Source organism: Nipponia nippon, unplaced genomic scaffold (assembly GCF_047370975.1).
Source record: "Nipponia nippon isolate SJK-2023a ecotype South Korea unplaced genomic scaffold, ASM4737097v1 scaffold_16, whole genome shotgun sequence".
In the NCBI taxonomy this organism is placed as follows: domain Eukaryota; kingdom Metazoa; phylum Chordata; class Aves; order Pelecaniformes; family Threskiornithidae; genus Nipponia; species Nipponia nippon.
This window is the reverse complement of record NW_028262332.1, coordinates 6,522,921-6,543,058: the sequence shown is the minus strand read 5'-3', so window position 1 is coordinate 6,543,058 and position 20,138 is coordinate 6,522,921. Positions and strand designations below refer to the sequence as shown.

General features: G+C 44.0%; 2 protein-coding genes across 5 annotated transcripts in view; one reads left to right on the top strand and one right to left on the bottom strand.

Annotated features, from left to right (window-relative positions):
- The window catches only part of CRAT (carnitine O-acetyltransferase), a 21,800-nt gene extending 14,723 nt beyond the window's left edge, over positions 1-7,077 (top strand). For all 4 annotated transcript variants that reach the window (XM_087753058.1, XM_087753060.1, XM_087753059.1 and 1 more), the window contains one exon: positions 6-7,077. In XM_087753058.1, the coding sequence (XP_087609184.1) occupies positions 6-221 (216 nt within the window). In that variant the 3' untranslated portion in view covers positions 222-7,077. The remainder of the gene's footprint in view (positions 1-5) is intronic.
- On the bottom strand, positions 2,269-20,138 carry DOLPP1 (dolichyldiphosphatase 1). Its single transcript, XM_009476939.2, has 8 exons — positions 20,012-20,138; positions 12,218-12,318; positions 10,486-10,570; positions 10,118-10,217; positions 9,167-9,265; positions 7,688-7,816; positions 6,809-6,898; positions 2,269-6,325 (listed from the first exon to the last, which is right to left on the bottom strand). Exons 1-8 carry the CDS (start codon positions 20,133-20,135, stop codon positions 6,289-6,291), a joined length of 765 nt encoding a protein of 254 aa, XP_009475214.2. The 5' UTR covers positions 20,136-20,138; the 3' UTR covers positions 2,269-6,288.

Here is a 20,138-nt window from a genome sequence, read left to right as displayed (position 1 = left end):
CACAGGTCCCAGCAAAGACAGACTGTGTGATGTGTTTTGGTCCCGTAGTTCCAGATGGCTATGGAATCTGTTACAACCCTATGGATGAACACATCAACTTCGCAATTTCAGCATTCAACAGCTGTGCTGACACAAACGCAGCCCGCATGGCACATTATCTGGAGAAAGCACTGCTAGACATGAGGGTCTTGCTCCAGGCCACTCCCAAATCCAAACTGTAAGAGGCAAACATGATACAAAACCCCCAACTAAAGGGGCTATCCCTCATGCACTGAAGTTCCCAGTTCCTCAGAAAATGATTGAGAGGACAGCTTGCCCTGGAACCTAGGAGGACATCTACCATTTGTTTTCAGCAAGAGGTTACAGAATAGTCATCTGCAGATATTAGTGGTGAGAGGAAACAGTGTCTTAAGCCAAAGTAGAACTGATTGGTTCTCTCCCATCAACGCAAAGTGCACCTTCTGGTCCTCAGAGAGGACTGAAATATGATTTTATGGGACTTACTGTAAAGGAATACAGAAATACAGAATACAGTCCTTTCCTAGTATCTAACTCCATTTGGTGAGGAAGGTAGTTCTCCAGGAAAAACAAGGAATGTTTACTATATGATGGAACTACTGTAAGACCAAGTCTTTTTACTGGTTTAGTCCTCTGAAGAGCACAGCATCTCTCAAACTCGACTTAAGATTTTTCTGCTGCTCCAGTAAAATGTCACCATTGACCTTTGGCAAGGGGAGAAAGAAGTTCTTAAGTCGGAGCAGTTAGAGTGCACTGCACTACACTACTTATCCCAGGCACTCCGACCATTACATGCTTTACAGGCCTGGGAATGTTCCCTTCCCCTCATTTTAGGATGCTGGGATCTCCTTTCTGTTGCACTGACCCTATTAACAACAGATTATCATTCTCTACAAACTAAGGTGGTTTGTTTGTTGTTGTTGTTGTTCTGGGCTTTTTGTTAAGCTTGCTGTTGTGGTCCTAGCCATGGATCTCCAGGCTCAACGTAAAGCTTTTTCCCCCGCAAAGCTTCCACAAAACTTTTCTCTTGCACAGGTTTTGCTGGCTTTGGCTTTATGTACCTTAACATTTGGAGAGATGAGAAGGGATTGCCTATGCATTTAGCAGGACACTTGCTTCACTGTACCTTTCTTCGGGACTGAGGAAAAGAAACAGATGCTGACCTTCTGTTATTACCCAGAAGGCCACATGCCTAGTCTCCTTCAGGGCACACATGTTAACCCAAGGTGGTTTTATACCTTTCTTTCAGAAACAACATATTTGTGCATAATGTGTTATGCCTAAGTTGTGGACAAATAAGAATGTTTCTGATTAGGAACTCCAGAACATACATCTGTTTCTGGCCCACAGAATTCAAATCTGTTAGAGCCGAAGGAAAAACAGCTGCAGAATCACACTTCTTTCACATCACTCTGCTTTAACAAGGCAGAAAAATCTTGAAAAGCAGGAAAAAAGCCGAGAACATGTGGGCACTGTAGACATTTGTCCACAGCGGCAGCCACTGTTCCCGCAGTTAACAGTACTGCGCCTTTTCTGCCACTCTTGGGAGTTTTTTCTTACTGCAACATTACTCAGATTTGTGCCACCTCTATTCTGTGAGAGAATGACCTCATGATAGTGTTTTCATGTTCAAACTTGAGACAGTAAAAGATTATATATAAACATTAACATACAATTTTAGGATAGGAATTTTTCTAAGCACTACTCCCAATGAATGTGCCAGAATCCAAGCTCCTGACTATACTTTTATTTAGTAAAGCTGTATGGTACTGAAGAATGCTAATGCTATTTCTGCAACAAGAATTTAATATTTAAATTGCACCCCCTTCAAGACATGGCTGCTGGGACACCACCGTAAACAAGAAGCATTAGGAGTCTGATTGCCTCTTTTGTTACAGGGAAATATTTGATCATAATTGCTACTTTTCTGATCATTGAACAGCAAGGGACATGATCAAAGTGCCTTGGTGAACATATATGAAGAAATTTGCACTAAACCTTTCTAAAGTGAAAGGAAAAAAAAAAAATCATTCTAACTTGCTTCTTGGAAGACACAAGCCAACACTGCTGCATTTTTTCCTAAAAGGATGTTATTTCAAAGCTTCTATCTTATACCTAAATAAACCTTAAAAAGGAAAATTTAACTGAAACTCACCTGCACAGCCAGTGATTGTATGAACTGCCACTTTCACATCATCTACATGGATTTAGTTGATCTTTGAGAAGAATCCTGAATGGAGTGATATAGTCTAAAAAAAAAAAAAAACCAAAAACAACCCACAGTAGGAGCACTACAAACCTGGGAGCACGCATCCCTGCTCTGTTGACTCCTCTGTATGAATTAGGCTAAAAACTGCAAGAGGACACTCAGTATTATCATGGTGTAAGCGATTGTGTAAATACTACATAAAAGACCAAACCTTGCTGGAACAACATCTGGGTTTATGGAGCCTTTTACATTGAAAAAAATACTCTTTTTGCCAAAGTAATCCTCCCCCCATACTGAATCAACCTCTATTGCTAGGGGATGAGTTATTTTTCCCTGTCCACAATGCCTTCAACCACTGATGCTATAGTATTGCCACTTAAGTATTTGAGACTGATAAGACAGAAGTAGAAAAGTGCCGAAGGGGAAGGCTCTCAAAGGAAAGTGCCTATTAAAGATTAAGCAGAAGTGTGCGCTGCTGTGACTGTATCCCAGAAGATGGGATTGATCTATTCTGCATCTAAATCTGGATATCCCACTAGCTTCAGCAGAGTACAGCTGCAAGAAGCAGGCTATCACATTGAAAGAGATACAAGATTCATAAACCATTTAACATATCCTTAATGATACATGGAGCTGAAATTCAGATGAGTGAAGCTGATTTTTGTAAGTGCTTGAAAGGACACTAAAATCATTACAAGGTTTTTCCTTTAAAAAGTCTTTTCTTATTGTACAAGTTCTAAAATGTGATGTCCTTCCGATTCATACCTTCTTGATTTTTTCAGTGTCAACTTACTGAATACTATTCTCCCTGTTTCCGATTGTTTTATCAAGGGATGTCCATTGTCTTAAAGGCACATTAAGTACAAGAAACTCAAGTTCCAGAAAAACTACCAATTAGGAACAAATAATTTAAGAAATGCATAGACTGAAGATATTCGGATAACTCTTGGCATATGAGTGCAATTTATGACACAGCCTGGTAGTGTTGCATGCTTTGCTGGTTAGCTGTGTTAAATACTGTTTCAGTAGTGTAATCCATGTCATGCAAAGTTTTGAAATGTTCTTTGAATAAAATGAAACACAATAAACAGATAAGTGCTACAAAAAGGCTTACATCTCCTTCGACACTGCAGAAGCTACATAACTACCCTTATGGGAGGACGTTTGTGTGGGGAGAGCAAGAACAGTGAACCACAGCATTCTGTCACCTTCCTTTTATTGTCTTAGTATCTCCATCCAGCCCCCTTGAGTACAGGGGAGGAACAGAAAGCATCCGCTTGCAAAGCCACATATTCCAAAGAAAATATTCCATTTCAGAAAACTAGTGGCAGGAGACTTCGTACAAGTGTAGGATAATAAGGCAGAGCTCAAATCTTTTTCCTGCACAGCACCATTTAGTTAAGAAAATCCATGGGATCACTAAGGAATTTCTACTATATCAAGTATTGCAAAGATTTCTGGAAAGGTACAGCAAAAGTAGGCAGAAGATGCAGATTACAAACAACTCACAGAGAACAGAGAAGAGTTTATTATAGTGTCTTACAAGAGCTCTTCTTCTCCCTTACTCCTAAGCATTACTGTGGGAAGCTTGGGTTTGAAGGCAACATGAAGCAGAACAGCTTTTTACACTACACCGCTCTCCACAAGGAGATGAAACCTCCTCCCTATCTCTAGTTCTCAATAGGTGCTTCCACATACAATTTTTCCAGCAGTCTGTCACAACAGCTTAAGAGAGGCTAGGGAAGTGCTAGCCACTCTTGAAACAATCCACTCTCTCAGCCTTGTCCTTGGGGAAGAGAGCCATGATCTCCCTTCTGGCTTTCTGAGTTAACTTACAAGAGATATAAAGAGAAAATAAATGGGTTTTGCAAGACATAAGTGATTAGTACCAGCTTTCAAACCGAAACATACGGTACCACCATGTCACGTGGCCTATCTGATGTCCTGTCTCATTTTAATAGAGCTGTTCTAAGTCAGATCAAGTGTCCTTGTGAAAGCTGCAAGATGCCTCTTTATTCTGATGCACCTTCAGATCCAGCGCTCAGGTCCTTCAGATGTTAACAGGATTGCTCATGTTATGCAAATACTAAACAGTTCTTTAAAAAAAATATATTTGCTGTAACAACTGAAAACAGTTAGTTTACTACCCATAGCTACTTAAACACAGCAACTTAAACAGCCTTCATTCTTGATCTCCTAGATCAGGATCACCGCTTTCTACAGTTAACACTCTGGTTGTCCAATACTTTCTACAGCAGCTCCCGCTCCATACGAACACAGAAACTCCTATGGCAACAGGCACAGATGAAAACTTTAAAAAAAAAAAAATCAAGATGGACGGAAACACATCTCACTTCAAGCAGCTTTATAATGCAGGAGTCTGATTAAAGTGGAGCTAGTAAAACAGGCAGCAAGACTGGGATGTGACAGTCATTCTACCTCTGCTCACATGACTGCATCGAAGGCACACCGATGACTTTTGAGCCAGTTCAGAAGCTGTCCTTTATCTGTGAAAGTTCAAGTCAATTGTGCTTTGAATAAGTACTCCCCTGTAGTTACACTTGAACTGCTGCATTATATGCCAGAAATACAGAAAGTGTCCATGCACAGCCCTGAAGCACTTTGAGTATAGCCCTTGCCAGGTTAACTCATGGATCACAGAAGTCGTAGACATCACCAGCACGCACAGATGGCAGGCACACTCCCACAGAGACACAGCATCCAGAGAGCTGACTGGCCACATGAAGAATCGGAATGGAAGAAGGATGGAAAGCAAAACGTGCTTGCAGTTCGGCGTTCAAGGTTACTACTGCAGAACCCCGACCAAGCCACTGTAATAACTGGTAGGATAAGCTCACTACTTGAGTTCATGGTTGGATTCTAACAGGACTCTCTGAGAAATAATTCAGACAACAGCTGAGATAGTTATTAGTCATTTGCCTTGTTATTCGTTTACGGTTGTCACTTTGTTCATTCTTAAAAATCCCTCCCTTAAGCTTTAACAGAGAAAAATTAAAAATCCAGTGCTTAAGACAGAGACTAGCAACTGAATTTTGTAAGGCTTTGGGCTGACTCTTACTGGAGCACAGCACTGCTTATAACCAACGGGCTTTCTGGTGCCATCGGTAGCACACTCAGTACAACAACAGAAGCTGTACAGATCACAGCAACCCTGAGGTAATAAAAGTATAAAGGAAGAGATGGAATAAATGTGAGATATGTATGATAATCTTGCCACCTAGAAGAGATTCTGAGAGAGACACTCTTGCTAATTACACAACAGGAGCAGCAGTGGAAAAAAAAAATAGTCAGTATATTTCAGTTTTTCCTTTGTTTTACACACACACTCCCCTTAATGGTATCCGTGCAGGCTTCCCTGCAGAACCGTCACTAGTGTTAAAAATCAGATCTTTAGTCTTTCTTTCCATCTGTACAAAGTGCAGTTGGAATTGATTTTGATCTCCCAAAGTGGTTGCAGAAAGGAAAGGAAGCCTTCCTCTCCCATCTGCCCAAGTCACCCCATCCTTGTCCCCCTCCCTCCTAAGAAGTTTTTAAAAATTAAAAGCCCTAATTAAGTATGATCAACTTGAGATTAATTTTGTCATCTTCTTCCAAAAAGAAAAACCCAAACAAAAAGCAAAACCAAAACACACAATGCCTCACCCACCCCAAAAACAATAGTTCCATTTAAAAAAATAAATAAATAGTGCGTATATTTCATGCTGGAAAAAAAAAAGTCACAGAAAGGATTCATTTTTGGGTTTCCCTCCCCTGAACATGACACCAGGCATTTTCTCCCCCCTCCCCTGACGTGGACACGATGGTACATTCCAACTGGCAATGTGCATCTGTGTTGAAAATGAGTTTCTACTCCTGCACGGTCCCACATGCATCAGGGAGCATCCAGCTTGCTGCTAAAGCAGAGCAAAGGCTTTCAGGTTTTGGGTATGGTCCCTGCCTGTTCCTTTGGTCCGTCTGTTAAAAGGCTCCTTGCTGCTCCCAGGTCTCTGCTCTTGTCCGTCTCCGTTAAAACGTGCGCTCTGGTTCCCGCACTTCCCGAGTCACTGGAGCTTCGTACCCAGCTTGCGCTGTCTGTTTCTGCAACGGCAACACAGAGGGCAGGGTGAGAGAGGCGGCCCCGACCCTATCACAGGGCATTGCGGCAAACCAGGGGACAAAATATAGGAAGATTAAAGTCAGGCTCTGCTTAGCTCCACACAAAAATAAAGCTGCCCCCACCATACTCAAAAAGCAGAATAGTCCTTCCTACTCTTTACAGTCCTAGAACATCCATCGTGTCTTAAGTGTGCACAAGCTGACATGTGGATGCAAGATTATAAACAATTGCTTGCAAAGAACGTGGGCTAGGGAGCTGAAATACTATTTAAACAAAACATTCTTTAATCCCAAACACTCCCCACAGACTCACCTTCCAGATGCAGTGGTTAACCCACAACTTGGTATTTCTTTACTCTGCACTACTCTACCCACAGCAACTATCTACATATTAGAAGATAAATTAATAACTACATGTAACAAGTCAAACCAGCTACAGCTCCTCCACCCCTCAAGATCACTTACCTTGCCTCTGCTCTTGTGACTGTGTATTCAAACCACAGGATGTTAGGAATGAGGCTGGTATCTCGGATTAAAAAGAACTCTGAAATTGGCCTGGAAATGGACAAGGTGGTGGAAAGGGGGAAATAATTAGACTTTTCCTCCACCACAATTTTGATCAAAATAGAAAAAAAATAGCACGAAAACTATTCCAGACTTAACATTACTACTCTATTACCCTTCAGTCTGGGAAAGGAGCTCCTCGTTAAATTTAATAAAAAAACCAAAACCAACACTCTTGTTTGTTTGGTTTTTTTTCCTTATACAATGTTTCCAGACTATATTACATTTAAATGGCTTTGCAATTTCACTAAGTCAGACGGTCATTAAGAAAGGTCTGTTCTGCTTGAAAAGCTTCTCCAGCACTCCGCCACACCTTACACCTTTAGTAGGGCTTTACAAACGTACAGTTGCTTAAACGTTCTCTCTCCCGCACAGTATCAGGCAAGGACATATGATTCTTTGTATATGCGTGCACAAGGCATGGAGGAGAAGTAGGTTACACAACAGTCAGTAAGCAAAACTGGAACAGAACCCAGGAATTCTCATTTCTAACATCTGTAACTTAGGTGGTTCATAGAAGTTTGAGCAGCCCGTTTACAGTCAGGGCTTGCACAGCTACAACTAAAATTTTAGCGACTGAAGTATCTTTATGTTTGTTTTGTTTCAGATGCAAGGTACAATTTTTACACCAATTGATTAGGAAAATTTTCTTTTGCCAGGTAATTCTACTACACCTGTGTTACCAGCTCATTGCAAGGGACTCATTTAATGAGCAAAACAGCAATCCACAAAATGCAGACTTGCAGGAATAAAACCTCCCCAGAACAGAGAGAGACTTACCATGCAGCTATCCTTGGGAAGAGAGGAGTTAATATCTCTTGTGTGAAGGCAAACCAGGCTATGGCCATAATGCTCCCTGCCACACCTCCGTATAAGACTTGGCTCCAGGTGTGGTAAAGCAAATAAACCCTGCAGTGGAAGAGAAGAGTCACCAAACAGGCTTTAAAACAAGAAGAGGCATGACTCAAGGGCTGATGTTTCACTGGACCCTCAGACAATCTGAGCAAGTTATCCTCCAGATGTTAAAAGTGGGTATCTTTTTTTAATTAAAAAGCTTAGGGCAAAAAAGTGGGGAAAAAAAACTGGGGAAAACTGTCTTCCCTGCTACAGCAGTTTCAGCTTAGAGCGCTTCTAGTTTGAGCTTAACTCAATAACCCTCCACATTCTTCTTCATATATCTTTGGATTAGCTGAGGAACTATTGCTGTTGGTTCCCACAAGAGACTTTTCCAAAGCCAGTAACAGGGCAAGTCCCCTCCAAGCCACCAAAGCTGGGGCTTAAATGCTTTTAAGAACATAGACAGCATTTTTGTTATGATTTTGCTGCTCTCAAACGTGACAGCACAAAGACTGCACTACCACCGCATGCTTACTGTGACTGCAGCCATTCAGAAAACTCTGTTAATGGTCTCTTCAGTTATCCCTGCACATGAGCTACATGAGTCACGTTCAAAATTCTTTTCACCCATATATCGTAAAGGCATTAAGATCATCTTATCTGACCCTCTGCCTAGCACAGGCCACTGCATTTCCTCAAATTCATTTTTATTTGAATTAGACCATATATCTCTTATGAAATTGTCCTGTCAAAATTTTAAAAATAACCAGTAATAAGGAATCAGCTCTAGTGTACAGTCAACTGTGCCAACAGGTAATTGCTTTCCTGTGGAAACCATGGCCTTATTTCTAGCCTGAATCTGTCTGGTTTCCAATCGCTGGAGCTTATTTTATGTATGTGTGTATATATATTTTTTTAAAGCTACTAAAGCGAAAAAAAAAAATCATTATTAAAGTTTCATTTTCTTTATTCATCTTAATACAACTAAATCTTGCAAGTCAAACAGCTATAAATGTTTTTGTTAACTAATGCTCAAGCAAAACAATGAGTTTGATCAACTGTAGCAATCCACATGCTGCAGATGCTGGTGTGCCAAGGCATGGTGTAATGCTTTCATGATTAGTGCTGGAAAGAGGGCGAGGCAGTGAGGCTACAGCATGGCAATGGAGCCAATGGGGAATCGGTACAAGCTCAGCTGATCTTGGGTTTTAGAAATGCTTCTGTAAAGCACCACACATGTAGCACCTTCGTTTGCTTATTTGAAGGGTCTCATGGCAACACAGCAGCTTCCACAAAGCTCTGACTTGTACAACGCAGTCATCGAGAATTAGATCAGAAACGCAGGATAAGGAACGACAGGTTTGCTGGCTGTTAAAGGCCCCAGGACTGTATGAGAGCATAAGACAAACAATTGCTCCATACCTACTATATGAGACTAGCAAAGCCACTGTGACGAGGCAGATGGACAGCACATGTCGCCATAGTAAATCCAGAAACCTCGCATTGTTTGTTTGGTGCATTCTGAAAGAGATGGAGAGCCATTAGCACAGTGGCAGGGAGCTGAGCAGTCCTTATCTCTGTTCTCACTATCTCTGAAACCCTAGGAAAGCCGTACTCCAGTGGGGTCACGGGCAGCTCAATACCATCCCAGCAGCAATCTGTCCCACTGGCAGCAGTTAAAGAGAAGCCAGAAAGCCGTACTTCTCTCTCTCTCCAACTGTTAACAGGGATTGCTGAGATGGAAAGCAAAATGCTCACAATTACTGCAACTGATGTGAAAGGCACATGCTGAGCATATGCAACAGGGAGCCAAGACGTCAGAGCCCCTCCATCGTCCACAAAGCTAGGAGGAACTGTGAGTTTTGTCTTCCTCCACACGTGGAGCCACAAGACAGAGCCATGCCCCAGCGAGAATTTCAGAAAAGCACAGCACAGCATGTAAAACCAGTGCTTGGTAAGGGAGATGAACTAAAAGGTCATGCAAGTGGGCAACAGGTATTACCTAAAAGATTGCAGACAACCCCACTGACAAAACTGAGTAGACACATGAGAAAGCAGCTCTTCTTTCCTCCTCCCTATTCCCCCCCTCTCCCCTCACACTGGTGGATCATCGTGGCTTAGAAAAAGCAAATCAGGAGACCTGTACCCAGATAGGCATAGGAGGCCCACCCGTACCCTTCGGTTTGCAGCAATGGTAACTACAGTCCTACATTCAGATTGAGATAGACATGCTTCATCCACCCTAGCCACAGAAAATTGTGCAGTTCCTCCGATTTAATTCCATTATGCCACTTAAGTGGCACACAGTAAGGGAGCCATCTATTTGAGGTGTTTCAACATATTAACAGCCAAAACCTGACATTGAATTTTTACCTTAAATAAAGGAACAGAAAGGAATAGACAGAGAAAAACCACATGAATTGGGAGTGGCTGGACGGCATCCCATATTTTGTGGTCACTGTTGAATGGGCTTCTGGGAAGAGAAGAAGAAAGAGTATGGTCAAGGTCTACTCTGTACATAGCAGCTGGAACGCTCCAGATGTGAAGCCAGACCACTGTGCTGGAGTATGTGCACACGAGTTCACAGGACACGTCTCTGCTCAGATGGCTCTGCCAGCCTTCGTACACCCAAACATCCAAAGCCAACATGAGGCAAAGAGAAAAATACCCTCTAACCCCCCACAGTTAGCATTCCACTCAAAACTCAACCGACACCATGACACCAATGGGCCATACCATACCTTCGCAGGGCCGAGGCTCCCGGATTACATTTTTTATTAACCAGTTCACTCCCTCGTTGAATGCCAGCCCTCCCAAGAAAGAGATCTGTGAAGGCAAGACAACTGTGTCACCCTAGCTAAAAGATCCATCTACTTCCCAGGCTCTCTCTGTTGAGAAAACCCCAAACCATATGTTTCTAATTTTCTGACTACTGGAGTTAAAACCAATGGCTTCAAAATTCTCTACCTAAGGAAGAAAAGCATTTCTTTTTCAGCCCACTTTGTGTATTTGGCAACACATTGTGTATATGCAGCTTTTCAGCAGATGATACACAGAAAGAGACAGAAATGACACTGTATAGCAATTCTGTTCGCATACTTCACCACCAAGTGTAGAAGTGACACTTTTTAACAGGGCAGGTTTTAAGGGATTGTCTTTCCCCGACGACCAACAGGGGGAGTGCACACACTGTTATTTGGGTAAATAGCTTTACAAAGGTGACTTTTTAGACTTTCTGGCTTTTCCCTCTATGAATATTTTCATCTTGAAGTTGCTGTCTTCAGTCTAAAATGAATTCGCATTCTGAACTGAGCCAGACTGATAGCATTTATTTTTATTCATAGTCCATACACCTCCCCTAAATTAGTCCTGCTGCTGTGACCAAATTCCCAGCTGGCAATGATACTCTGCCTCCTTAACACTGAGTCCCATTCCAGATGATGAAGCAATTTTTCACTCTCTGTCCTGAGCTACGGGTCAGGCTGCTGCAAGTCAGCTAGTGTCTCTCTCCAGCTCAATGGTGACTTCCCACATAAAGAACTGGGAATCAACCTCAACACCTGTCTCGTTATCAACACCTAACAAGCCCCAGTATTCAAAAACCTATGAATTCGTGCAATAGTTACTCTACCTTATTCTCTTTTGGGTTGACAAGAAACCTTCGGGTTGCCAAAACTTAACAGCTGCCTCTCCTAGCCAGCATCAGCTTAATAACCTAGAAGTCCCATTCCCAGGTCCCTTGAGCCACTGGTTCCCATGACACCATGGCCCTATACTAGAAATCTGCTGCCAAAATCCTTTCACTGGCCCCTATCTTATCTGTTTACGGAAGGCAAATGTTACAAGAAGTTTATACCTCCTAAAAGGGAATTTATCCATGACACTGGTTCCCAACTACCTGTCAGAGCAGACAGAAAGCATTACATATTACAAAAAAGTCCCTCGTTGGTCATTTGGACAGAAGCAAGTCTCTTTGGTCCCTGGTATTTGATTTACAGCTGGGAAGCAGCCCTTGTAGACAGATGCACTCCCTTAAGAATCTGTAGGTTTTATTTTGTATCCCCTTTCCTGCCTCAGTAGTTCAAAGAAAGCACATCCTACTGAGTTACAGACACCATCTCCTGCACATGCTGCCCATCTTGAAGGAACCTACTAGTGCTATGATCCTGCTGGATCTTGGGAGTGTTCCCACTCTGCAACAGCATTCTTTAGTTCCTCAGACACCCCTCTAGATGTTTTTGGACAGATAATGCCCAAAACATACCAGAGAGCAACAGAAAAGTCAGCAAAGGCTAAGCAGCCTTTTAACCTGGTACAGGTGGTAATGTCTCCTGCTGTCCTTTGACAGGAAGATCACCTTACCTAAGCTTGCTCTTTAAAGAGAGAAAAAGAAGTGTGAATACAGGAGCACCAGGTGACAAACGAAAAGACTTTTGTCATGAGGAGAAGCTGAGAAGGGAGAGAAGGACTCACCGTGTGAAGCTCTCTCTTGAATATGATGAGTGTTACAAAGCCAACAATAATGAATATTGGACCAAGACTCAAATAAGCTAAAAGCTGACCAGAGAAATCACCTAGGGAAACAAACAAGAGAAACAAATCAGTTTGAACTTCACAGGTACTTGCCTGCCACCAGAGCATGGGTCACTTGGTGCCCTGAATCGCTGAGAGCAGAGGGGCAAACTCAGCACTGCAGCAAGTCTCCATTTTGCAGGCTGACTGCTGCTGCTCCAGCCCGAGAGGAGCCGAGGCAAGGAAGACAGCAGTGCTTACAGGCAGGTTCAAAACCAGGGATGAGAGGAGCTTGGCATCGTTCAGCAGAGATTACTGCCAGCCAATTTACAACAATGACCACGGGTGTGGGCCCAGAGTCACTTTAATCCAACATAAGCACAGCCTGCTGCAAAAGAGGCAGCATCTTTCCCTCCCTCTCATTCATACTGCCTCCCTGTGCCAGCAATTACCAGCAAACACTCCCCAAACAAATCCTTTCCCACTCCCTTACTAAAATGGGTTAGTTTTCAGCTGGATCAGCTCCCTAATCTGTCTCACCATGTGTCTGCATGAACACTAGCATTAGCAAAATGGGGAGGAAATAAGTAGCTAAACAGCGGGAGATAAAGGGGGGGGGGGGGGGGGAAGAGACTTTTTTAACCAGTAGCCCCCTTGTATCACACAGAAGTGACTTTGTGCCTCCACCCCAAATAGTTAACAGTCTAGTTATCCCCCAGGGAGCATCGGGAAGCAGCAATGGGACCTCGCAAGAGATCATAAGGTACCTCAAAACCTTTATCCTGAACTATCACAGACGTAGAAGTAGGCAAACAACAGTAAAGAGCAGCTATGTATTTTAATCTAAGTTTCTCTTGCCTCTGTTCCCTGAAAAAGGACACAACAAAAGTATTGGAGAGATGTTAGCATAAATTCCAAGGAAACAAAAAAATTATCAGAGTAATTTTGCTCCAAGATCAGCAATTCACATCAGGAGAGTAAGAACTATCTACCAGAGAATCTTTAAAGACAGTAGTAACTACAAAAATGCAGTATGAACCCAGTGAGCGACTTAAGAGACAGGGCACTTTCTATATTGGTTCTCAGAGACTGGATCTTCTCCATCCCATCACTGAACACAAAAGGATCAGCCCCCACACAAATTTATTCTTCCTCCCTCCTCTCGAAAGGAAACAGGATGCCTCTGCAAGGCTGAGCATTGGACTCATTCCTAGATCAATTCCACTGCAAGATACCGAGTCTCCCCAGCCCACGCACCCACATCTTAAAACAGCACTTGGCAAAATGGACTTTAACCTCAGCCTCCGAATACTGGAGCTCATTAAAAAAAAAAGTTATTGCACTGCTACAGAGTTCACGTTGCTGATGTTATTGCCACATCGTTGTGGTTACATCAGGTACAGTGCGCAGATCCCTCTTGAATTCCAGACTCTGGGTTAGATTTGGGAACCAGCACCATCATCAGCAAGGATTACTTGCAGGAGTTTTAGTTTGCTACACCAGTAAAATTAGGAAGAGTTGAAGGACAAAACCCCCAAGAATACTGGGCTTTCACTGAAGTGAGGTTCTATTATTGTTTTTAACCTGAAAAAGCGTCAGAAGACACCGAATTTGAAACTTTTCTTGCACTATATGGCAGGTTAGCCTTGCATCAGGTGGGTCCCAAATGCTCCCAAAGCAGAACAGCAATATATTACAGTAATGCAAAGTGGATGTAAGTGACAGTATCTGTTACTTGGCAATGGTGAATCAAGCCCCTTATGATTTTACACAAATCACAAACTCTCTACAAAATTAATCCTGTCTTAAATGACGAGGGAATTCATGAGACAAGCCACCAGACAACCAAACTACGCTGAAAGCCTTAGGAATAATTTCCAATAGTCTCAATTCCAGTGTCACCAAATGAAGATAGCTCCTCAGCAAGGAATCACCATGTTTCAGGCCATTCACTTTGTTAATCCGTGGTACATAAAGGCTGAGCACTTCAAGACTAAAAGCTGTAGTTTTGTCAAGTAGAAACCAAACCAGATTATTTATCTTCTCAGAGGGGGGTCTATTTCTTGGGCAGATAGTGGAAGAATACTTAAGGAATTAGTCTTTTAAATTAAATAGCATCAGTAGTACCGAACTCAAGATCCTCTGTTATGTTATAACATACCCAATAAATCAAGCCACCCAGACTTAACCGGCACACAACCCACCCTTGAACCTGGGGTGGAGAACCAGAAGCTATCGCTCCCAGATGCTGCCTGCAGGCAGAGTACCAAGTCCTTTACTCAGACAATCTTAACACAATTGCTCCCCAAACGTTTCAGCTGTCCATTTAAAATAGAACAGAGATAGCATTAATAATATTTCATATTCCTGTGGCTAACAGCAAACAGAATCACATTCTGAAGCGACTTTTTCTAGGGGAGGAGGCAAATAAATAGCTGTGCACTAACCGAAGGCAGCATTTCTGCTGTGCCCTGGGAGCTACACCAGGAACTCGCTAATGCCATCATAAATGCACTCGCTAGATGAGCGGCTTAAGGCAGAGCTGCACTAACTAAACCAGCTCCAAAATGACTGGAAATCCCCAGTGAAGAAGGCAAAGCAAGCGGCGAGAGAAAGGCCAGCACTGATCACCGCACAGCGCTCCCGGGGCCTCAGAGCGTGATTACTTGTGTCACTCCTATCTACTCTCACGCTCCAGTGCGCTCAGAGACTTATTCCCAGGGAAAGGGGACTTGCAGGAGAGCTGACAGTTTGAAGTCCAGTCAGATCTAGAAAACAGATCCCCCCCCACACACACACCTTTTTATAAAAAATTTATTTTTCTTCATTTTACTACACTTTGGAATTTTAAAGCAATTCCTCCAACCAGTAAGGGCAGAGACAAAACCTCTGGAAAAACATAAAAGGAAAAATCTATTTAATATATACCTTGGGTTTTGTTTTGTTTTAAATTCTGCTTTTTTAAAGTCCAGCCTTCCTGGACATCATTTGGGGCTCAAAATGCCAAAGAACGCAACTACCTCATTTTTGGGCACCCAAGAGATAAATAGGTGAAACACTATACACAGCTCAGAAGCACTTTTTTTTTTTTTTAACAGCCTTCATTCAGCATCTGCTTCTGCTGCGATTCAACATTTTACCCAGCATTCTTTCAGTGGAAATATCCAAGCTTTACCACATTAGCTTAACCTGTATATAATGTAAAAATGTGAATCAACAGCACTCTAACCACATCCTACCACAAGATCTAGCTTTACCATCGCCACCACTGCTTCCTATTGAACCATCTATTTGTGGCACTGCTGCTGGTCGTATGTTCTTGACTAAACGCACATGTGCAAGTCGCACAGACAACATGCAGTGTATGTGTGTCACATGCATTTACAGCAGTAAATATTCACGATGTATCGTCATTTCCTCTAGTTGCGCATATCCTGATATCACAAGCTGTGGGACAGTAAAAATATCTTCAGGAGGCTTTAAATTATGGCGTAAAAGGCACACATCAGACATGAAACTTCTGCAGGAAAGTTAAACATAAAACTTCACATTAAAGAAGCCAGACAACTGAGTGGTATTTGCTTCTTTCAACAGATACTACTTAGCTATGAAATAACCCTGACTGGCAAGCTACCACCCTAAACAGAAATCACAGCAAGGGTTATCAGAACAAACATTGCTATAGTAGCAACACGTGCTGATACCGAACAGCAACGAGAACTGCTGAGCCAAAGTACACACACAGCATGAGCACCTTTGCTCCGATGGGTTGATCCTGCACGCTTGCCCGACTGTAGCAAACACCCTTCACAACTCCGAAAACAGGAAGATTCTCTGTCCTTCTGCAGAGAAAGGCTTTGGCACGCCAGGTTTCTCTCCTTAAAGAATTTGCCCAATGTGAGAAGAGGAGGCCCAGAAAGTCCCAGAGCTTTAAGAATCCCAGCTGCACTGAAGGGAGGAAGTTTGGTTTTTTTCTTTTCTCCAAATAATAATAAAAAACCCAAACAAACCAGGAACTCAATGTTTCTCCAGTGAAACTCACCCTACAGACAGGAAGTCCCTGAAGATGAGTTTTAAGTCTGCAAAGTCATCCCATGGAAAGCAATGCATACGGGAAAAAACAACCCTAATTATACACACAACATGACAGGATTTAGTTTAGCTGTTATCAAACAATAAACACTCAGGCTTAGCCTATGCCAATACCCTCAGAGTAGTATCCAATGCTCTGCAGCAGTCAAAAAGGCAAGAATAACATTTTTAAGAGCAAAACAAGTACCTGTTACAGCACTACAAAAATTTATTATGCAATTCTGGTGTCACTGTCCAAAAAAAGGACAGTAAACACAGAAAAGGCAAATAGAAAGGGGCCAAAGATAACAAGAATGAAACAGTAGCCGCTCAGAAAATATCTAATAACTCATATTTTCACCTGAAAAGGGAAAACAGAGGACACAACAGTTCTACAAAGTTATGAATGATATGGAGAAATGGACAGCAAACATTTGTTACCTCTCACTGCACATGAGATAGAGAGTGCTTGATGAAATTACTGAGCAGTGGACTTAAAAGTAGAAAAGAAACAACAACCACATTAAGTTACAAAGCTCAGTGCCAAAGATACTGCGAGATCCAAAGCAGAAATGGGTTCAAAGAGCAATTGGACATATTCAGACTATAGCTTTTATATATCCATCAAAGGACTTAACGATCCTGATGCAATCACCAGCTGATTACTGGAAAGACATCCAGAAGAAGGATTATTCCTGCCTACCTGCCAGCAACCTGACACTATGCCAGATCATTCCTTGGTCTCACCAAAGTACAGTTGCTGATATGAAAAGCTCCAGGACCAAACATTTCTGAAAGCAACATCAGGACAATATTTTTAAAGACTGTCCTCTTCAGCAGCATGCTTTAACACACCAACAAGTGACACTGCCATTGTTGGTGTCTTCTCCCTGTGTTTGATCTTGGCATTTACTATGGGTAGTATTTCAGTTAGGTCTCCAAGATCCCATTACTCAGACTAGTTTGCAGTTGACTACCGCAGCATTCATCCGCTGTTTCTCATTTGATCTTGCTCAAAGTTGACATTGCAGAAAGCCCTGGAGAACTGAGCAGCCACATAAGCAGTAAGGATGGGTGTTTGGCGTTTTGTACTATATTGCTATTGATAAGGAAACGTTAGATAAAAACAGGGAGGACGAGCACCCTTCTGGAGACATGTCTCCCCTTCACAATTACAAGCCAAAGCACAATAATGGGCTTTGTCTGCCCGACAGAAATCAGCAGTGACTGCTTTTCACCTGGTCACAGCAAGAGGGACCATCACTCTTGGCAGATGAGAGTTGGGATGACAGCAGTTCTGCACTGGAAAGACCTGAGATTTTAAGAGCCAGTTGCCACAGTGGCTCAGCACACTGCACTCCAGGCCAGCAGCCTCTGGGACCAGCCAAGAGCAAAAGATGTTTGCCATACAACAGTGTACGACATGCCAAGACAGCTTAATAATTTATGTTGGTAAAAGCAGGATCTATTTCTCTTTCTGACCCCTCTCTATCAGCACAAGGCTACATTAACTCCATTGTGCTGAGCACACTGCCAACATCGCTATTTTATAAATATACATTATCTAGCAGCTTTATGGACCTGGACTTAAGCTGTATACAGACAGAATATAAGCAGCTTTCTAAATAAAGTCAGAGCACTTTCCACAAACCCAGGTAAAAGTATCAGACCTACCATCTTACTGCAACTCATTTTTCTAGACCAAAATAAATTAAGAAACTTTTGTACCTCCAGCTGTTTTAATGTTTTAGTCCTTTCTCTCCACTTCATAGGCTTCCATAATTACATGTTTTATCCAAGACAAACACAGCGTTCATCCCCTCAATAGATAACCCTCGTCTCGGTGGTGCTTTACCCCCTCCACACAATCATCTTCTCCATTTGCCTGTATAAAAAAGCTCAATGCAGAGAGAAAATAATCGCGTTATGTCACATTCTTTAAGATCTGACAGATAACCCTTGTGCAGCAATTTCAACTACCTTCATTTCCCAAACCAATCCAACAAATAGTGCACAGGACGCTCTGCGTATACTGCCAGGTTCAGATAAGGAGATAAGATATAAAGATGGATGTATCAGTACTACTGGAAAGATTATTCCCCCGTCTCCCCCAAACTGTCGCATTAATATATTTGAGAAGGGGGGTGGCAGAAGAACATACAGGGTGAAGGAAAATGCAAGACAGAAAAGGAAATGCCAATCTTTCGCATAAAGCATCACAGAAAACCACAAACCAGACATACTGGGCAGACAGGGGAGGGGGGCAAGAAATAATGTATTTCCAGCACCAGATCTTTCCGGTGTTATTGCATTTCAAGTTTTCTGGCTAAATGGGTACTTTCAACCCAGAAGATCCCTAAGCACGTTAGAAGCATTAGGTATTGCACTACTGAGAGGAGCTTTCATCAGGAACTAAAATCCAGTTATTGAAATAGGAGATACAGCAACGCTTTATGGTGAGTTAGGGACTTTCGAGGAGAACTAGCAATATTGAGAACAGCGTTAACACCAAATTTGGATTTTGACCAGGCTGTCAATACTAACATTCTCACACTTCACACCCTGCTTTTTCTATTATCTTTGATTACAAGGAGCAGCAGAAAAAAAAAAAAAAAGTTTTTCTATCTCGCCTAAAAATAGCACAGTGCAAAGCACCTGAAGAGGAGCTCCTAAAGACCACAGTTACTAATGAGACACTGCTTAGACAGCTGCTATCTCCATACAGACCCATTCGCTCTTGCACACTGGTAGACAGGGGATTCATCCTACCACAACGTGGGCCAGGCTGCTGGCACGCCGTGCCACAGGGACGCACCACAGGACCTTCCCAGATCGTTCTGCTGCCCCAGCTGGAACAGCCCGTCCTGCACGCCGGCAGCCATCGCTTCTCAACACCGACCTTACCCAAACCCACCTTGCCAGGAGCTGACCTACAGGAAGCCCTGTGCCTCTTGTCCTCTGGGCGTTTCCCACAGCATCGCCTGATCGAAGCGCAACGCCGGGGCCCGCTCCCGGCACAGCCACAAAAACCGCCTGGCAGCCATACCCACCTCAGGGACAGGGCCGCCCCGCCACGGCACAGCTCCCCGGGATGCCATGAGGGAACACGCACCAAGCCAGACCTCCAGCATCAACCCAGGCGCCCGACAGCGGGGCAGGGAGGGGACACTGGGCCCCGCCATGCCGCTCTGGGGCGGCAGCGGGGCTGTTGGGAGCGGGCGCGCCATGGGCGGGGCCCGCGCCTCGAGGGCCAGAGGCAGCCACACATGGCCAGGCATGCCAGGGGGCTGCGGAGGGGGCGAGGCAGCGCTGTGGCAAGGGGAGGGCGGCAAAAGGGAAGGCAGGCCCGGCCCCAGGGCCCCGGGGCGGCGGGACAGGGCCGCGCCCGACCCCCCCTCCCGGCCCCCGGCCCCGCCTGGGGCTCGGCAGCCCCTGGAGCACGGCGCCTCGCCAGGGCGCATGCGCAGCGCCGAGTCGCCCCGCGGCTCACTATCCGGCAGCGGGTCCCACCGCCCCCAGCGCGCAGGCGCGCCTCGCCGCCTCAGGGCGGCCGCTCAATGGCTCACTATTTGGCAGCCGCCAGCCCGGCCCTCGGGGGTACCGTGGAGCGGCGGGCGGGACCCGCCCGGGAGAGCGGGGCGGCGGCCACCGGGGAGGCCGGGCGGGGGCGAAGCGGAGCTTTACCTGCGGGATACTCGACGTGAGTGAGGGAGACCGGCCGCCACGGAGCGGGGAGCGAGCACTCTCCGACTGCGGCCATCTTACCCGGATACCGGGCCGGGCCACCACGACCAATCGGAACGCACATAAG